The 20,000-nt window shown below is 35.0% G+C and overlaps 1 protein-coding gene across 3 annotated transcripts in view; it reads right to left on the reverse strand.

Moving 5' to 3' along the window:
- The window catches only part of FOXP2 (forkhead box P2), a 528,540-nt gene that overhangs the window by 7,641 nt on the left and 500,899 nt on the right, over window positions 1-20,000 (reverse strand). For all 3 annotated transcript variants that reach the window (XM_060305385.1, XM_060305387.1, XM_060305386.1), the window contains one exon: window positions 19,816-19,979. In XM_060305385.1, the coding sequence (XP_060161368.1) occupies window positions 19,816-19,979 (164 nt within the window). The remainder of the gene's footprint in view (window positions 1-19,815; window positions 19,980-20,000) is intronic.

The raw sequence follows: 20,000 nt of genomic DNA on the forward strand, positions 1-20,000 counted from the left end.
TACAAATGAGAAAAGTAGGACTTCTGATATATGCACATGACTAATTTGGAGATACTATTTTATGTGATGAATAAACTCTTTGGTCCTAATAAAAGGTTACAGAGTCAATTAGAAAATTAGAAATGTGCAACTAGGAAACTGTGTGTACCATGGAGGTGGGGGGGACCTATGTGTAAGCGTGGTGTGTGTGTGTGTGTGTGTGTGTACCCATAGATTATTTCAGGATAATAAAAGCCTGAAATCATAAAAGCTGGTTTATAAGGATCATTTTAAAAACAAAACCAATGATTCTGATTGAAAAAAATTTAGCAATTGAACTCAACAATTACTTTGATTAAATGTTTCATTGAAGTAGCCAATAGTTTGAGTAAAATGACTGATGAACCAACTAGTTGTTACGGTATCACGCAGACATACCCAGAATTTTAAACATTTATTAAATCTAATGTTAATATTCCCAAAGTACCCTATAAAATATACAAATGAAATCTTCTAGCAAGATTACTTGTGAAAGTTCATATTCATTTAATGACTTTTATTAAAAAATGATGTTTTGATTTAATAATCATTATAAGTTGAATTTATAATTTTAGATTTTCCAGGTTCAAGCTGGGATTCAGAACATTTTACTGAATGTCAAACTCTTAAGTACTGGAAATGATTAGAATAAACTCCTAAGGTTAATATAATAGCATCTTTTTTTAACTAGGTCTCATAAATGACCTATGAATATTCAAAACTTTCAAGCTTAAATAGGTGAATATTTCTAAACAGATATTGAATAGTTGGCAAGACATACGCTGATATCTATGGGATTAACCTCAAGTCAATTAACATTATTCTGAGCATCTAATAATTTTAGCTAAAGATCTGACTTCTTTTGTAGTTGGTTTGTCTTAATGTTCTCAAGGCTCTGAGAAGACCTAGGAGGTCTCCCTAGTCTGACTCTCTTTCCTAATCCCCTGTTCCACTTCCACTGTCCCCTCAGCTGGAGCTGGGTGTCTGAGTATCTGATTCACTTGTGTTTTACTTTTCTGGGTTGGATTTTGATTTGAATAAAGACCCTGTGGAAGAGTCTCAAGTTCCAGATAAAGAGGAATAACAAATGGGATGTCTTTCTAAAATACAAACACATAGAATTCTTGTTTAAAGGATCACTATAAAGGCATGTTCCATTACCTTCTCAGAGAATTTTAATACACAAGGAATTTATTTCATTATGTCATTGCCTTGTACAAAAATCTATCTGAACTGAGACACAGGGGAATGAGACAGGATTGAGCCAAAACTCTTCAGCCATTCTCCACAGTTAGGCTGCAACCTCCCTGTGTACAACAGTAGTTCTGAATAATAACTTCTACTCCCGACTCAAAACATCACCCTTAAAATATCATGTTCGATTCCTACTCCAAGTCATTTTTTCACGCTGACTTGGTCTGCGCTTTCCTCTTCAACTCACTGTGTGTGCACAGAACCTGGCATTCCCTTCCTCACTGTTCTACCTATGCACATCCTGTCTACCATATAAGGACCAAGTTATATCTTATCTACTTCTAAAGAGTTTGTTTGACCTGTCTGGCTTTCACTGACCTCCTACTTCAACCCTCCAAAGCATTTTTTTTTTTTTTTTGGATCATTCTGTTACCCAAAACTATACAATCTTGGAATCCTAACACTGTATCAAACATAATTTTATCCAATGCTCCTGTTTTACAGATGAAAAAATTAGTAACTTTCCAAGAGTTATGATAAATACAGGCAGAGCCAGGACTAGTATACAACTGGCCTCTGGAATCTTTCTTGGAACCTGGTTTTTCTTGCTATCTCACGTTGCCTTTATCACATGTACTGTACTGAACTCTTTCTGGCGGTGGCTGTACTGTGTCTTGCCTACTAGACTATGAACTTCACAGATCAAGAGAGCTGTATCCACAGCAAGCACCTAGTAAATATGTGTTAACTGAATAAACGATGTCCCATCAAGACATTAAGAGTTTCATTTGTATCAACTATAAAAGAGAAAATTTCTCTCTGGAATTAAGTGTTCTTAGAATCCTTTCACTCAGAATTAGTTTGTGAACAAGGTATCGGACCTGAGAAAGATGTAAATGAAATTTTCCCTTAAGGCTACAGTGTTAGGCTGCTCATTTACTAAAATAAACTAAAACCAGAGCCAATAATTGAATGCTCAGTTCTTAAAAATATCCGATTGCCACCAATACAATGTCTAAAAAAGAAATAAAATGTAGCAAGAGAAGTTGAAGCATCCCAGGGAATAAAATTGCTTGAAAGTTATAGTACCTATGCCTATACCTTGGTGGAATCCTTTTCAATAAAAATACAATTCTATCATGATTATCTCCACTTATATTAGGTTTCTCACTTTTGGATCTCAGAGAGCTCCATGTTTTCACATGTCCTGTATGCCAATTCAAAGGAAATGAAACCCAAGGAAACCACATGCCTTTGGTGGGTTGTAGAATGAATCGGAAATTAGTCTCTTCTGCAGCCATCAGCAGTATCTTTCCCTTCATCCTCCCATTATAGGATATGAGGGTCATTTAATATATCTCTGGAAAAAAAGGGGCTATCTCTGTAGTGTTCATTTTTCCAAATTCTTCAGGATGCCATGTGTTACACTATTATAGGATAATTAGATTTTCTCCCAGGAAAAATGCTCCCCTTCACCAAAGAAATTCCTCTGGCAATTCAAATAAAATAAAGGAAACCCTTTAAAGTAACTCCCTGTCTATGCAGTGCTCACCAATTCCTCCTTACATATCCTCTTCTCCAGTTGAATCATATAAAGGTTCTTAATTAACAGGGTATAATTTAATACAATAATTTTTATGTATTTAGTATTTTGATTAACTTATTAGTGTAGCATAAAGTAATCTTGAATAATTTAGGCACCTCATTTATAACCTTTAGTCATGCAGCAGTGGATAAGTGGTTAATACTATAGTGTTTAAGAATTCAGTGAGCTTTGAGGATAAAATGCTTGGGTTTAAACACTGGCTCCTTTACTTCCTAGCTGTGTGACCTTGGGGAAGTTACTTAATGTCTCTGTGCCTCTGTTTCTTTATTCATAAGGCAGAGATAATAAAGTACCTACTTTACATAGTAGTTATGAGGAGTAAATGATTTTTTGTGTATGCAAAACACTTGGAACAGTGACTGGCTCATAAGTGATCAGTGTTAGATACACTCATGATATAATTACAACCTTAAATCCTTTTTTGGAAGAAGTTATAGTATAAGTACATGGATTGCTTTTTAAACAATGTATGAACTTAATTAGCTCTAAAAACATTTTAGCCCTTCTACAAATTAAGACTTTTATTACTATATCAGAAAAGTCATAAAACAAAGATATAAGTGCCCCACATACCAAATCCCAGGCATTAGGGCTATTAAAGTAATGACTAGCTACATTAAAAGTACATTTAAGGTATAAAAGGGACAAAATAACACAACATATTACTATAATTATTGCAAAGAATTATTTACTAACACATTCCTGAACACTACGGCACTAAGCCAAAATCTCAGGTCCTGTCTCTGACCATTTTTAGATCAACAGAGGAAAGTAAACTTCAAAGTAGAAAGACCATTGTTGAAATGTTTGGTAGGCAGAGCCCCCGCACTTACACTCCTCAGCCATCCCATCCCAGGCCTCAGCATAACTTGTCAGTGAAGTCATTAACATACATGCATTGAATGGTCCAGGCCTGCATCACATGTGCTATGTACACTGAAGTTTATAAAGTCTGATAATACATATTCAGCTGGAGAAACCTTAAATAGATGAACTCAAAGTTGACTAAAATATGGAAATTTTAAGAGACATAGCAGTATATATAAGCCTGAGAGACAATAAATTTTCTGCCGAAAGTTCTTATATGCTGTGGGTTGAGTCAAGTCGCCTGTGTCCATAATGGCATAAAGAGCATCAATCTCACTTTGACAGGAAAAGCCAATAACATTATCATTATCTCCTATTGCCAATGATTAATTTAACGCGTTTATTGCGTACCCTCTAGATATAAGGCACTGTGGAGGCATTTAAACATCTATCAAAGAAGTTGCAGTCTGGTATGGGAGAAATATGTACTCAAATATGTACACAATTGCCAGCCATAGTGTCCTAAGAGGAATAGCAATTAAGTGATACTGGAGGGGTTAACAGCTGGGAGACATTATTTGCCTCTAAGCAGAATCCCAAAGCATCTGCACTCCTACTGGAATTCATTAAAGACAGTAAAGGAAGAACAAGTTCAGATGGACAGACGAGAGAAATTCTTGACTATCTATCCTGGTGATAAAACTCTTTCTGGGTTTGAAGAAGATATACTGTGGATGGTTTGGATATTCCTCATGCCATTTTTCCTCCTTGATTTGAAATTTATGCACGACTCCTTTCAGTTTCGATGTGAGGTGTCTTACAGATGAAGCTGCAGTCCTTAATAGAGCCCTTAATAATAAGTAAAGTAGAAGCTACTTTGAGCAAATAGAATGAAACTATTGAAACTGAGGACTTAGGTTCTTTTTTTTCCTTAACTTATGAACAAAAAGAAAAAAAAAACTAGTGGAATAATTGATTTCTTATTGTCTCATCTGTGAGATCTTGAATAAAGGATAATAAATAGACTTATTTGTAACGTATCTTAAGGCAGGAGTCTATGAAGTCTGGATTGGATAATCTATCCAGCACTTCATTTGTTTACTGGGCACCTAATACATACCAAGCATCTAGGTTATCACAGAAGAGTACAAACTTCTGGCATAGAAAGGCAGAGACAGCAGGTAGACATATTTACCTTGACAGTCACTTTAGTAGTTCTTCTAAACCTGATGAAATATGTCCTATTCCTTTAAGTGGATTTGGAAGTAACTTCATCTTTGATTTTAAAGCAAATGATCCATTTGGTAGATAATGAGTATTCATTTAAACGAGAATCCAGGAATTAATTGTGAACAGTTTAAAAATTGTTCTGTCAATGAAACACAAGATTTCCAATTCAACTATTCCAAGTCCACTACCTATTATTTACTACAGAAAAGCAGTGATTTAAATTTCTTGCTTGAAGAAGGAATAGCCAACCTCCTAATTTGATGTAATTTACACTTAGGAGAATTAGAAAGCTATTTGGAACTTCTTTAGATAGTTAGAGAGAAAGTATTCAGTGGTGGAGAGACATAAAGTCTGTTAATACTTCCTGACAGAAAGGTTGAAAGTCAGTAGCTGAAATGGAAATACTTCTACAAGGATAAACATTACTTCTTGCTAGAAGTGAAAATATCAATTCAATAAACATTATTTGCAAACTACTGGTCTAGGAGCTGATACAGAAAATGGTTCCTGTTCTCATACAGTTATTAGTCTAATAGAGGAAGTAAGACATACACAACAAGTAACTTCGATGCCAAGCAGAATGTGATCTATACCATAACAGACAAAGTGTTACGAAAGATGGGAGAGAAATTCTGGCAATGCATTCAGTCAATGATCTATGACGGAGGAAGTTGTCACTTCACGTAGGCTTTGAAATATATGAAAATGTTCATTACGCAGAGTTGAGGAAAAGGGCATTCTGAGTGGAAATGGGAAAAATAGAGAATTTTATATGTGTTGTAGGAATGCTGAGAGTGTGTAGAGGCCATGGGGAAAGGAGGGATGGTGATAAAGAAATATGTTATAAAGCAGAACAAGGTCAGATGGTGAAGTGCCCTTGAGTTGCATTTATGGAGTTTAACATTTATTCTCTGCCAGCTGAAGGGCTATTGATGGTTTTTGAGCATGGCAGCGAAAAGACAGAAGAGTTTTAGGAGGATTAATTTGCAAAGCGTAGATGGAACGTAGGCCACTGGAGGTAAGGTAACCAGCTAGTTTACTAAAACAGTGTAATAAGGTCATGATGGCCAGGAATAAGGTAGCAGGATTAGAAACGTGGAGAGAAGTGAAGAATTGAGGGTATTGGTTGTGGACTAAAAAGTTTTGTATATACTGCTTTTAAATTTATATGTATGTGAAATAGTTCCCTTCTACACTCTACCAAGAAGACAGAAGAGCTTAAATCTCTGTCAAAAATTCTAAAACTTAAAATAGATGATGACTCTTCATAACTCATTCAATTTTGAGGAATCTTTATATTTGTCATTTTAATCGCTCGAGGAAGAGGGGAAGCAGATCCTGGAATGCTTGGATATCAGAAAGTAGAAGATGGGAAGATTTTGAAACAAAGTTCTCTACAGTCCTCATTGTGATTAAGTTGCTAGCAGAAGCAATGGCCACGTTCATAAAGGCTGCTGATACTCGATCTCTGGAAATTTTGTTTTTAATTTTCAGTCTGAGTTCTTAAGTCATCTTAAAGAAAAATATATTTTAAACTGAATATTGAGGGGAAATGGCATAAAAAAAGTGTGGACACTTTTTCAAGTGAAAAAATACAGTATACCCAGGGATGAGTAGCAAAGAAGAAAAGGGTAAGTCTTTTTAAAAGTAGGTAACATATACCCTTGAGGGTCTTGCTGAGGATCTCCAAATAATTGGTGAATTTTCAATGCCCCTACCCTATCATCAGCTTGGAGATCAATGAACTCTAAGCTATGGTTCCCAAATTCCTATCCAGTCTCATCCTACAGGTATTCCTCTCCAGGCAGATTGTCCATGCCAAGGCAAAAGAATGATCTATTCTCTGAATGAGACTCATGCTTTATATCTTAGTCACCTTTGCTCATACACTCAAATCCTTTGTATCTATCTTCTCTTTCCTCAGCTCTGCTTAATGTAGGTTAAAAAGATTAACATTGCTATTTCTGTAAGCAAAAAAGAACCCAGTCAAATATCAATAATTTCATAAAGTTCAACCTAAAAATTGATTTCATGTTAAGCATAACTCAAAGCTATCTCCTCCATGAAGACTTTCATGATTCTTCATGTGCATGTGTACACTTAATTTGCAATTTGGTTATAACTCTCTTCCTTCCTTTACTTGGACTCTCTCCTTATCTTTGTACATATCCATCCCTCGATTAGAATTCTACCTCTTTGTAGATAACAGATCCCCTGCCAGTTTCCAACAGACTATGTCGCACATAATAGGTGCTCAAGAAATGTTTATTCAACTTAAATGAATGAAACATCGCTGCTCCATTCAACCTGCCAAGCCTCTACCAGAAGGAAATGCAAAGTAGCAGTTGGATTTTATGCTCTAGTTTAATTGCTCAGTGTTACAGCCCACCCTCATAATGGCATATACCAAAAACACAAAGAGAGGACTAGCTACATTACTAGACTGATCTGTTGCCTAAAGAAATGTGTTGCTCCTTTAGTTGTGAAATTTATAAGTACCCAAGGCATCAATGAAAGGCAGAAGAAATGTTATTGTTGCCAACATCCTACAGCAGAGTCAAATTATAATGGAAAACTTTACCTTTTTTGATTGTGATCACACTGTATATTCTCTAGAGAAATGTAAATTGTCTTCATTTTCTCCTTAATTAAGACTAAGTAAAAGATCCTATAAACTGTTCCTATTTTTTTCTTTAAAATAAGGAAGTACTATGAATAAAGTTCTCTGAAACTGAGATGTTCAAAACAAGTTTAAGTCAATAGATGTTAGACTACAGAATCACAATGGTGTTTCTTTATTTAGATATCATCAAGAGAATAGATCATTCTTTTGCCTTGGCATGGGCAATCTGCCTAGAGAGGAATACCTGTAGGATGAGACTGGACAGGAATTTGGGAGCAATATCTTAGAGTTATACAGTGTCATCATTTATCAGTAATTCAGTGGCACCATGTAAATTTGATTGGGTCCTTCATAAATACAATATTTTTTAATACTAATAAAAATTTTAAGTCTTAAATGTTATGATAGATGTCAACAAATGCTGTGAAGAAAAACTTACAATTAATGGCTCATCTCTACAATATGGGCGATTTCAGGCAATGTAAAGTTAATTTAATCAAACATTTACAAGTCAAGACCAAAGGTAAGACTAGGTAAAATTGTTTTTATGTGGTTTACTCATTTTAGGAGACCCCCTTATATCTTTCTTCAGATAACCCTAGTTGTCTGAGAGAAAGTTAAATACATTAAATAACATATACTTATTGAAAACGAGTAATAAACATGATACATGAGATATGATACATGATACATCTTAAAAATCCTATAAGAATAATTGCCCTAGCATACCTGAAGGATATAACATGTTTCTATCAGTAACTGCGGATCATTAATATAAAAAACGTTACTCCCCAGATAACAGTCAAAAACCTATCCTCAGAAATAGCATTAAGGTCTTCATGCTTCAGTTTTACTATGGAAAATAATTTTATTTGGCTTATCCAGTCAAATGAATTTATATATACAGTACACTGAGAAACATACTGAACGTACTGAAATACGCGTAGACCTTAAACCACGCATCTATTTCCTACTCAATACTGATTTATTAAAGTTCTTGACTTTTAAGTTTCTTGATACTTCTACTTAATTTAGTTTGTATACCTTTAACCTACGTGGGATACATTGATTAACTCTAAAAGAAAATGTTTACAATCATACAAATTCTTCTTTATCTCATATATTGTTATATCTTAACTGTTGATTAATGACATTACAAAATATCAGAATAGACTGAGTATTGCTATAGGCTAAGGCTGTCCATTGATTTGCATAGGTTTTGACTCACAAAACAGCATCAAAATTTTTTTAATTAAAAGGAAATACTTAGAGAAGATGAGACTTCCTTTTAACTGTCTACAATGTCTATTTAGTACTTGGCACAAAGCCGTTGAATGAATAATGATAACTACTATAAGTATTTAAAAATCAAAGTGTATGATTAGCACTTTGTAATTTCATATGTGTTTGAATACATTTTTATTCAATTAGTTCAAATTTGCCAATGGCAAAACCTTCATGCTTACCACGTAAGTATCATTGTTTTGGAGATGTAAAATGGATTCCAAAATACAAACACAGACTCCTTTATTAAAATGGAAGATTTAGTTTCATGAGGCTCAGTTTTTGGTTTTGTTTGTTATTTTTGAGTAGCTATCCTGGAAGCTATAGCCGCATCAAATAAAACATTTTTTTTTTTTTTTTTTTTTTTTTTTTGCAGTACGCGGGCCTCTCACTGTTGCGGCCTTTCCCGTTGCGGAGCACAGGCTCCGGACTCGCAGGCCCAGCGGCCATGGCTCACAGGCCCAGCCACTCCGCGGCATGTGGGATCTTCCCGGACCGGGGCACGAACCCGTGTCCCCTGCGTCGGCAGGCGGACTCTCAACCACTGCACCACCAGGGAAGCCCAAATAAAACATTTTTAAAAAGTCATTTTTTTTCCAAAGAAGTTTCACAGGGAAACTGGTAAAATAATTCATGCTCATTCAGAAAGCATATGAAAAATGGAGATTGTGGAAATTCAATTTTACTCATTTCCTTCTAGTATATGTACAAGGAAATGATATAATTATATTTGGAATTTAATGGTAAATTTATAAAAACTGCAAGTTTAGGTATCTCCATTTGTACAAAGTCAGGTTGAAATGAGAAACAATTCACATTTCTTAAATTAAACATTTGTAACTTTTAGAGTAATATTTTATTTAGGAAGTATTTTAGTTTAACATATCACAGAAATAACCTAAAAAATGAAACTAAAGTTTTAAATGGAAAAGTTTACTTTTAAAAGAAAAAATTTTGCAAGTACTTTCTAAACTGAGAAATGATCTTAGGCTAATGTGAGTAATTAAACAACTGAAGTTATTTATACAGTCATTAAGAAATTATTTAATTAATCCTATTTATGATTTTATTCTTTTGAAATGATAACTCTGATTTCTTTCACTATAATCTAGATTTTTATATTCCAAATTTAAGCACACATTAGAGAAATATTTAATTCTCATGTACAGAAGTGAATAAGGTCATATAATTAAAAACAACTAGAAATGATAAATTAGCTCTTATTTTATCAATTAAGAAATTATAAAACAGATCTTTACTACTATGATTCAATATTTTTCCAATTTTATTGTTTTTCAAGACTGTTTTCTCTCTTGTAAATTAACATTTACCACAGACATTCTTATGTTGAATGAACTGACCTTCCTTTTGATTTGGATGAGTTTGCACATAGTTGCCATGAGGACAGTACCCAGAACCATTATTCCAGTTCAGTAGATAAAAATCCTACTTATTTCTGGATGAAAAGGAAAATATTCCTCCTCTCAGAAATGTACAACCATTAAAAGAGGATAGAAAAATTGGAGTGATGATTCCTCATGCCATATATACCTTGTTTAGTTTACTTTATTCAGAATGTAATTAGAAAATGCCCTGCGAAGTTTCTCATACCTTTTCACTGTGGCTAAGGAAAACAGCCAAATAAATTTTAATTTTTCATCTTGAAGTCAGAATACAACTTTACTACTAATATATTTAATAAATCTTGTAACTCCCGTATTCTACTTTCTAGAAAATGCAGCCATTTAAGCGTTTGATTGCAAAGGAATATTATATTCTGATAATTGTAATAACATTTTCTCTTCCAAGCTACACACTGCCATTCTTAAGAATGCATTTTATAATTCTATGCTACATCTCAAAAGATCTGACCCCAAGGTAGAGTTCCAAAGTTCTATTTAAAGTCAACAGAAGTTCTAAGAAATATAACAAAAAGGTGGATTAAGGTTAATGAAACCTAATATTATAAATCGCATGCATATATATATATATAAATGTATATGAAATTTCTCTAAGATTTCTTGTCCTTACCTTCAACATTATATTATAATTTATTCAAATTTATACAACATTGTTTAAAGAAACTGGATTTTACATGATTTGGAGGCTCACTCCCAAATGATTTCACATAGTTTTGCTGTAGTGCCGATTATAAAAAGCACAATTAAATTCTTTAAGATTTACCATTTGATTTATAAAAGTAATAGATGTGATCAGAACAGCTGTAATAAAATGAAAATATAAATGTAATTACTTTGATCATTGAGGAGTACAGATATACTGTGCTCAATCTCAGAATCAAAGCAGTTGCCCATTGAGATACAATTGGTACCATTGCATTTTGTGTCTCATAAATGGTAGCTTTCAATAAACATTCAGGTATAGATCTAAGGACTTTTATATTTCTAATCTATTGGTCAGAGAAATAAAAGAAAATCTAAATTACATCTTGACATTTGGCCATTAAGTCAGCTTTGCTGCTGCTCCAAAACTCCTTTGAACCATTCATCCAAAAATCGTTTTTACCTTGTTCCTTGGACCAAGTTTCAGTCAGAAATGTCAGGATGGGCATATGGCACACAAAGTATATGTTCCAGTTTCTCTCTAATTTCTCATTGATAATTAGGGTTCTGATTCCTTGAAGATCAGGACCTCAAAGTCCTATAGTTGGGCTATAGTATGGCTCTGGGCAACCCTCACTGACATGGCTCACCCACCTTTTCTGGACTGTTGTCTGTTTCCTTTGCCAAGCTGCCCTGATGGGATGCTGCCCATTCACTGCCCGCTCCTGGTGAAGCTGTTTCTTGGATATCTTGACAGAGATGGCTCTTCACCAGGATTACATATGGTTCGTGTCATTAGGTCATTCTAATCTGTGAGACTGGCTGCTCTGCTGGAGTTATTCCCTTGCTCAAATTAAACCATAAGACTGACTCAATGTTCAGTTTCCTCCTGAACTGTGCTTAGCTATGCTGTTAGTTCTTAGCACGAGAATGGAATAGGGAGTAAAAACAATATCTTTTATTCTAAATCTAGTAGATTATGTCTTTCTCTGACCTGCTAATTAACAAAAGGGACCTGAGATTTAGTGTTGCAAATGGTAAATTTATCAAGAGTTAGATAACATTATGTGACCAATGATTACTTCTGCTCCTGCCTTTTAAATGTCTTGCTGATGTTATACCATTTTCAGTGCTCAAAGATTAAGATAATGTTGAGCAAACTGAAGAATGTCAGTTTCCACTAGTTATGTGAAATTATTTGGTCATCTGTTGCTTATATAAATTGTTTAATTCTATCCTAATGATAGAAACTACTTATGGAATGTAGGAACCCTGAGATCAAGTTTTAAACTGTGTTTATTGGTGTCAAAGTTTTAAAATACATTGTTGTACTTATTTGAAAGGTCAATTTAAAATTCTCCCAAAGTAGTCAAAATGAATATAATTTTAACACATATTAAAATATAATTTCTTATGTAAAGTATCTTCACATTAAGTAATATTCTGAAGTGATCGTCAACTTTAAATAATAAATATCTTTAGTCATAAAATACCCATATCACCTAATAGACATCCACTTCCCTAAGCCCTATGTCAAGAGCTGAAGTTAAAATACCATATGGGTATACATGGTACTATGGTATTTTCTCCTGGTACTAGAAGGAAAAAATACTGAATAACAATATTCATTTTTAAACAATTCAGTCAATTACTTTTTGACCCTCTAAGGCTCAAATAGTGTTAGTGCAAAGGAAGATGTACCTTCTAACAAAGTATCTTCTTTAGATATAAAACAGAAGCAGTAGGCTACAATACTGTCACCTAAAAGTCTTCTGACACCCTTTGCCTAAATTGCGGGCATTCATAACAGAAAACTTAAATACCATCTGTATAGTTCTATAAAAATCCTTTAAAACCCTACAGGAACCCACAAATTTCCACTATTGGCACGGTGGGGATACAGCACTTTTTAGCTGAAGGCACTGCATCTCTGGGAGGATCTTTTTTATTAGGAGGAACTAGAATGAGCTGTAAGTGCCACATACGGGGACTGGAATAATGTAAAAAAGAACAGCGGCTACTGAGCCATACTTGTAGCACTTAAAAAAAAAAGATGAGATAATAAAGAGCTGGCATAGTCATAAGTTCTCTACCATCACTTTGGAAAGAGATCTCAAAGCTAACTAGCAAAGTTAATAAAAAAGTTTAGAGGTTAAATAAAAATAGAATTAAATCAGAATAAAATTATGAGGCCCAGAAACGTTAGGGAAAAAAAAATTAAAGATAAATGAAAAATTGTGAATTAAAAAATCTGTGAAGACATGTAAAGCAAAAATATGCTTTTATGTTTAGAGCACTTCTTAATGCAACTTAACGATCCAAAATATCAGCAAAAAATAGTGCAGGCTTAACAGGCATGAAAACAACGAGCATTCCACTTGTTCAAGTTGTCAGCCACTTTCAACTGCTTTCCTCTGATATACAGAGCCACTCCAATTTCAAATGCCTTTGTCCACAGAAAGATCTAAGATCTGTAGGGATTTTATATAAAATATCACCAACCAAAGGTGTAGGGTCTGCAAATTCTACATGTGCCTACAAACAGCAATTTAAATTTTAAGGCAGCCACAGAGAATAGAAGGAAGAACGGTAATATTATATACTTGAGCATTTTCATTATGTTTCATGACACTTCACAATTTCTATTAGATTTTCAATACTGTTGCACAAAATGGGCATCTAGCAGTCCCTTTTAGCTGTCTTTGGTTGCAAAGTATTATTGCTAGGAGAGGCTGAAGTTTATCATTGGAGTGGTATAACGAACTGAGGTTCTCAAGAAGCAGAGGATGTTGTAAGGATGACTGACTGGGACATGCAATGCATAGAAAGTTCTGGGGCGTGTAGAATGTGCATTCAACATGTTAATAAAAAAGATTAATGTGATCTCCATTGTAGTCCTGGAATAACACTACACTACTCCTTTTGTGCGATGCCGCAGACCTTGATTTCCTTACCCTAAAGTTTTGGCTTCGAAGAACACAACAAATATATTTTCTAGTCTTACATGAGCCATATTAACATTCTGATTCTATATAGAAGTTCATTAACTTGCAAACTTCAAACATTTGCTTTAATAAGAGGCAGAAAAAATAATCACCTGCAACTAATATAGAATATTAGCAAGTAGAACTTTGAAATGGCACGGAGGCTAAGAGGATTCAGGAATGACACGTAAGAAATGATCTGAAAACTCAACAGTAGGAGACTCTAATAATCAGAAAGGGGAACGGCATGACAATGGAAGGCTTTGTGCGTGGAGCCCTCCATACAAAACCAGCTCAGGAAGAACATTCGTTTTGATCTCTAGAAACAAAATTTGAAAATATAAAAATGGGAACCTCATTTAACATTTTCATAAGAGAAAGAAAAGGCAAACCTGAGCCAACTTACTGAGAGTGAGGAGAAACAACTGCTTAATAAAAAAGAAACAACTGATTTGAACTAAATATGGCGGGTACATCATTAAATTTCTCTTTTGCCTCAGGTTTGGAAGGAGACAGGAAATGGATTGATTGTACCAGTGTGAGTTCACCTTCCAGGTCTTCTCCAAACGTTTTCTTCTCTTTTCATTCATTTAAGTCTAACACATGGGAGAAGAAAGTAAGTTCAAATTATTTCCACCTGAACATAGCATCAATCCTAACTCTTCAGGTAGTTTTTATGAGAGGCAAACACCGGTATAAAATAGGAATCTAAAGTAATTTTATCCATAATCTATAAAACTCTGAAAAGTCAGGTAATCAGGGAATATTGGTGCTGAGGTGCAGAAGGGAAGAGTATTATAAATTGTAATGATACTTAGACTCTTACTGGAAGTATTCTTAACTTTTGTTCAGACCACGATGGGTCTAGATCTCTTACAACAGCAGCAGAAAATAAATTTTAGAAATCTACTTGATCGAAAAGAGTCAAAACAATTTCAAAAAATTATTAGGTAAAATCTGTATTATTCCACCTGACTTCAACCTGTCCTACTTTCTGCTAAAATCCTCTGGAACATACATCTGATTAATACTGTATTAATCGCAATAATTTTTTTTTCATTTCACCTTCAACAAGATAAATAAAATTTAACAAGGTCTGGGAGGATAATCACGAATGCGGTGAAGGCCTGTCACTTGCCATTGACCTAACTTTGGACAATTATAAAACACATATTAACTAAATAATTAAAATTAAAAACAAAAGTTCACAAACACACTCTGCCAATATTTAGAAAGATCTCTTAGCTAGCATTCTATTTCATTATCTCTTCTTCCTAAAAATCTCTTCTTCTCCCTTCTTCAGAGTTCTAAGAGAATCCTGGATTGTACTTTTGGAGAGATTACCTCATGAAGTCAAACCATTTCTCATTAACTGTCACCTCCCATTTGATTCTTCATAATCATTATCATATGGTTATTGAGTGCTTACTTTGTATGGTATAATGTATTAGGGGTTTCATATACTATAATAGGTCTAAAACATCATCTTTGTCCTTAAGCGACCTGCCATTAAGCCAGAGATAATTGCAAAATGAGTATGCACGTGTGCAAGCACACATGTGCGTGACAACACACACACACACACATACACACACACACACACAACTGCGTTAGTTCCAGATAATGATATAAGCAGTCAGCTCTTCAGAAATGTGGAGCAGAATGTAGGTCCTGACTGCAAAATTACTTGGGAAAGCCTCCTGGAAAAACAGGATGAGGCCCTTAAGGAAAGGTAGAATTTATGTAAGAGAGGAGAATGAAAAAGGAAAGGGAAGAAAGGCAAAGAGTTAAGGCAACATAAATGCACTAATTTGGCAAAAGCCTTCATTCAGGGCACTCTAAGAGTGAAAGCCACAGTGCGGGGAAGTGTTACATATGGACTGTCAAAATGAAGAATAAGGATGATAATTTGGCCTTTCTTGTTCTCTAAAAACAATTTATAAGAAGCACTAAACCATAGTTATTCTACTCTTCCAAAGCTTCAAAACATCTTTTCTATCAACCTCAGGAATACTTCTTTTACTATTCTGGAGTTGAATAAAAAGACTAAATGAAGAAACAGTTTCCGTTTTGTTGTTTCCTGAATCTAAGGACATTTACGTTCTCGGATTCAGCAAGTAGGATAATACTGAATTCATCCCCGTTTTCCCCCTTGAGCCCATCCTCTTGTGCTCTCTATTTCTCTTCACAGGCTTTTACAGTTGCTATGATTTTTCCTAATTTTCCTCTTTGCCCCCAGCATTCAATCAGTTGTCTTGTTCTGTATTTCTCTTCACAGCACTTCTTGTATGGATTCCTTGCTGTCCACTAGCTGTCTTGTACTTAAGTCAGATACTACATCCTGCAAGGACTCATCTTCTGCTTCCAGTCTCTCCCAACTCCAGAATATCCTACCTCACTTGAGTTTCATTCAGGCATGCTTCATTCAGTGCACGTTCAGATTACTCTTCCTAAAGCACATCTCTGGTCATGTGAAACCCAAGCTTATAACATTACTAAGTTCCATACTGATCAAAACAAACACCATAGCTTGACATTTAAAGCATTCAACAGTCTGGTCTCCTTTCATATATTCTACATTCCTGTCAAACCTCATAGCAGTGTTCTCCAGGCAGATATCGTGAGCTCCTGTTCTGGGTTGATATTATTCTATTTGGATTGTTCATTGCCTCCAACCTCAGATAACATCTTCTTATCTCAAAAATCTCTTATCTCGTTGAGTCTGAGTAAGATGCTCCCTACCATAAATTCCTGTCTCACATTCTTTCACTTCTTAGGGATCTGCTTACTTCATGAATTATAAGAGGAAGTGGGAGGGAAAAGCAAAGGGACTGACTCCCAAAGAAAGTAACCATACAGTTATGGAGAGCCTATAAAAAATGTATTAAAATGCAAAATATTTTTGTATTGTTTATGGTCTCCTTTACAGAAATAATGAGGTATTACGAGAGGTAATATAAATCAGTAACTCTGAATACGGCACTATTAGGGGCACAGGGAGCAATTATTATATTCCAGGCACTTGTTTTATTTGCAAGAATCCTATGAGGTACATATTATTATGACTTACCTCACTTTCAGCTGAGAAAACTGAGGAAACAAATAAATCGTACTCAGCTGTTATGTGCTAAATCTGGGATTGGAACCACCACAGTCTGTCACCAGAGCTCATATACTAATACCACTAGGCCCCTCTGCCTCTTGCTAACAGTTGCATCAGCTTAACTTACTCCCTCCCCTCCCTCAACCAATGACAACAATGACAACAAGAACCAGTACCATGATTTCATTTCAGGACACATGACTATGCTACTGAAATGTAAAAAAATTCTTTCACTTCTGCTTAATTTTCAAAAAGTACTTTGAAGTGCATTCAATTATATGCAGACAAATTTTTTTTTTTTTTTTTTGCGGTACGCGGGCCTCTCACTGTTGTGGCCTCTCCCGTTGCGGAGCACAGGCTCCGGACGCACAGGCTCCGGACGCACAGGCTCAGCGGCCACGGCTCACGGGCCCAGCCGCTCCGCGGCATGTGGGATCTTCTCGGACCGGGGAACGAACCCGTGTCCCCTGCGTCAGCAGGCAGACTCTCACCCACTGCGCCACCAGGGAAGCCCACATGCAGACAAATTTTGACGGAGAGAATTAGATAATATTTTCCTTTGTCTAATAATGTACATAAAATGCCTTTTAAGTCCGAGCATCTTAAAACTCTATAAAGATGAAGATATAGAATACTGAAGTGACATTCCATCAATAATATTTGACATCCAACATACAAAACGTTAATGACCGCAGCAGAAACAGATTCAAAGAGAGAATGCTGACTCAGTATTCTGCAAGATAATTAAACATGATTATAATTTATATAATTTAGGAAAAAACAAGATTTGGTCTTCCTCCAATTTTTGTCTTTTCTGAAATCTATTTCCAATAAGCCGAGGGAGGCTTTCCTTTTATCTCTCTATGGAAAAAACACATAAATATTTTTCACATGCACTAATTCATAAAATGTACGATATATTGACTAAGAACATCTTAGTTTTCTAAGCCCATAGTGGCGCCACATCAGGAATTAAATATACAATTTTTATATATTGTTTTACACACACTATTTTTTCTGAGGTATTTTATAATTAAAGTGTAACTAAATAACAAAATGAAAAAATCGAAAATAGCAATTGGCAAATGAAAAATACTAGGAACCTAATAATGCTGTAATTTAGCCCAGTTATTATTTCGGGTTCTAAAACACAATGTTTAATAAACTATCGTATGGAATCATTCATTTTTTATTTTAATATCCTTATCACTGGACACATATGTTTTAAAAACCACCTCCCTACATACCCTCTATATATCATTCATAACAACCCCTGTATATCATATAGGAGCGCAAGGAGTTGCATTAATAGCTGAAACACTTTTATTAGGAATACCTTTCATTTCTCTGAAATTGGTCTTTTTTAAAGGGGGAAAACAGCATCTAACTCTTGTTTGCTCTTTAAAGTTTTATAGTTTTAGCATTTGATACAGGGAGCAAGTATCAGCATACTCAGGAGAATGGCTGAACGTAAAAGGCCTCAAGCTACCCACTCATGGCTGAGAGGATAAAGCAGGGATATAGAAACTTCTGCTGGATTGCTCACTTGCCTCGTGTGAGAGCACCGCTACTCTTAGGAGCATATATCCATATGTTCTCTCTACTTCCAGTTTTATCACTTCTTTTGTATTATTTAACACATCTAAAGACACTTCCAAAAGACAAATTTTTCCATTTTGAAAAAGTAATGGTTTGGAACCTGATAAAATATATTAATGTTCACCGTGTGTTGTTCACAAAGGTGATAGAGTAAAAGTGCTATAAAGCAATTAGGCACATGGTCTTAAAGACATTAATATGTCAAATAGAATGAGATGTCTCAAAAATCAACAAAAGTAATATCCGGTGAAAGGTCAAATGGAAATAGGCTGCTAGAAAGACCATATTTCGCTGTCAGGCCTCTGACTAGATATTTAGTACAAAAGTAGGGGAGGAAAATATAAAAATGAGAGGAAGTACTGTTCTTACCTCAATAACCTGAAATTAGAAGTATGTGATGTTTAACTCTCAGAAGTACAGACATTAAGTTAAAACTCATTCTAACAACTGAACGGATTGTTCTGGATTCAGATTCTAACTTTTCCTCCTGAACTCTAAGTTCTAGCAGGGTCCATACTTTTTAGTAAACAAGAAGCTGATATGCTTGGCCTATTGAATAAGGCCAGGCATTTTTTCAAGTGTCACACACATTTCTGAAATCTACAATACATCAATTTTTAATACATCTACTCTCACAGCTCCATTAAAAAGATGGTAGGGGAAAGATTTTAGAGTAATTAATGATATAGTTAGCTGCTAAATATTAATAGGAATCGTAGTCTTGCATAAAATATAACATATAAACCTTGCCAATACAGACGCACCAGTAATTAAAGTTGAATATGTAATTACACTGATTTATAAGACAGGCAAAAAGTTACACTTTACCAGCTTCTATGTAAACTGTGTCTAACAGTTAAACTTTGCATTTTACGGTTTATAAAAACGGGAAATATCTTGACTACAGTTCATAAATGGTTTAGAGACCTGTAATAGTAGTAAAAATTATGACAACTTGTTCCATCATGAATATTCTTATCGGACCATACAAACCAAACTGTGATAATGATCCGTAAGCTGGAGACTCATCTTAGACACCGCTATACTCCCAAGAGAATGTTAGTAGTACTAAGAATTTGTAGAGGACCGCTAGTACAATCATTATAGGATACTGGAGAGAATCTAAAAGGTTTATTAAAAGCAGTTCTGGTACACTTTTTCGTGTCACAAACACGGTGCAGTTTAACTCCATTTAAACTTGTATTTTTTACTTATCCACCATTCAAAACTTCAGAAGACTAGTAAATACTAGAAGCATAGGAATATCGGTTCTTCCCCTTTTGGAGTCTGTTAGCCCCACTTACATGTGCGGCTGAGGTGAGCAGCCCGGGCTGCTGTTCCCATTGCTGTCGATGTGATCCAGGGAACCATTGAGGTCTTCGTGGACAGCCTGCAGCAGGCCGCTGGAGGTGTTATTGATCAGTCCAGGGTTACTTAGCAAAGGTAAACTGCTCTCTGCCAAGGCAGCCTAGTGAAATGAAGAGGGTGT

This window comes from Globicephala melas, chromosome 9 (assembly GCF_963455315.2).
Source record: "Globicephala melas chromosome 9, mGloMel1.2, whole genome shotgun sequence".
Lineage (NCBI taxonomy): Eukaryota > Metazoa > Chordata > Mammalia > Artiodactyla > Delphinidae > Globicephala > Globicephala melas.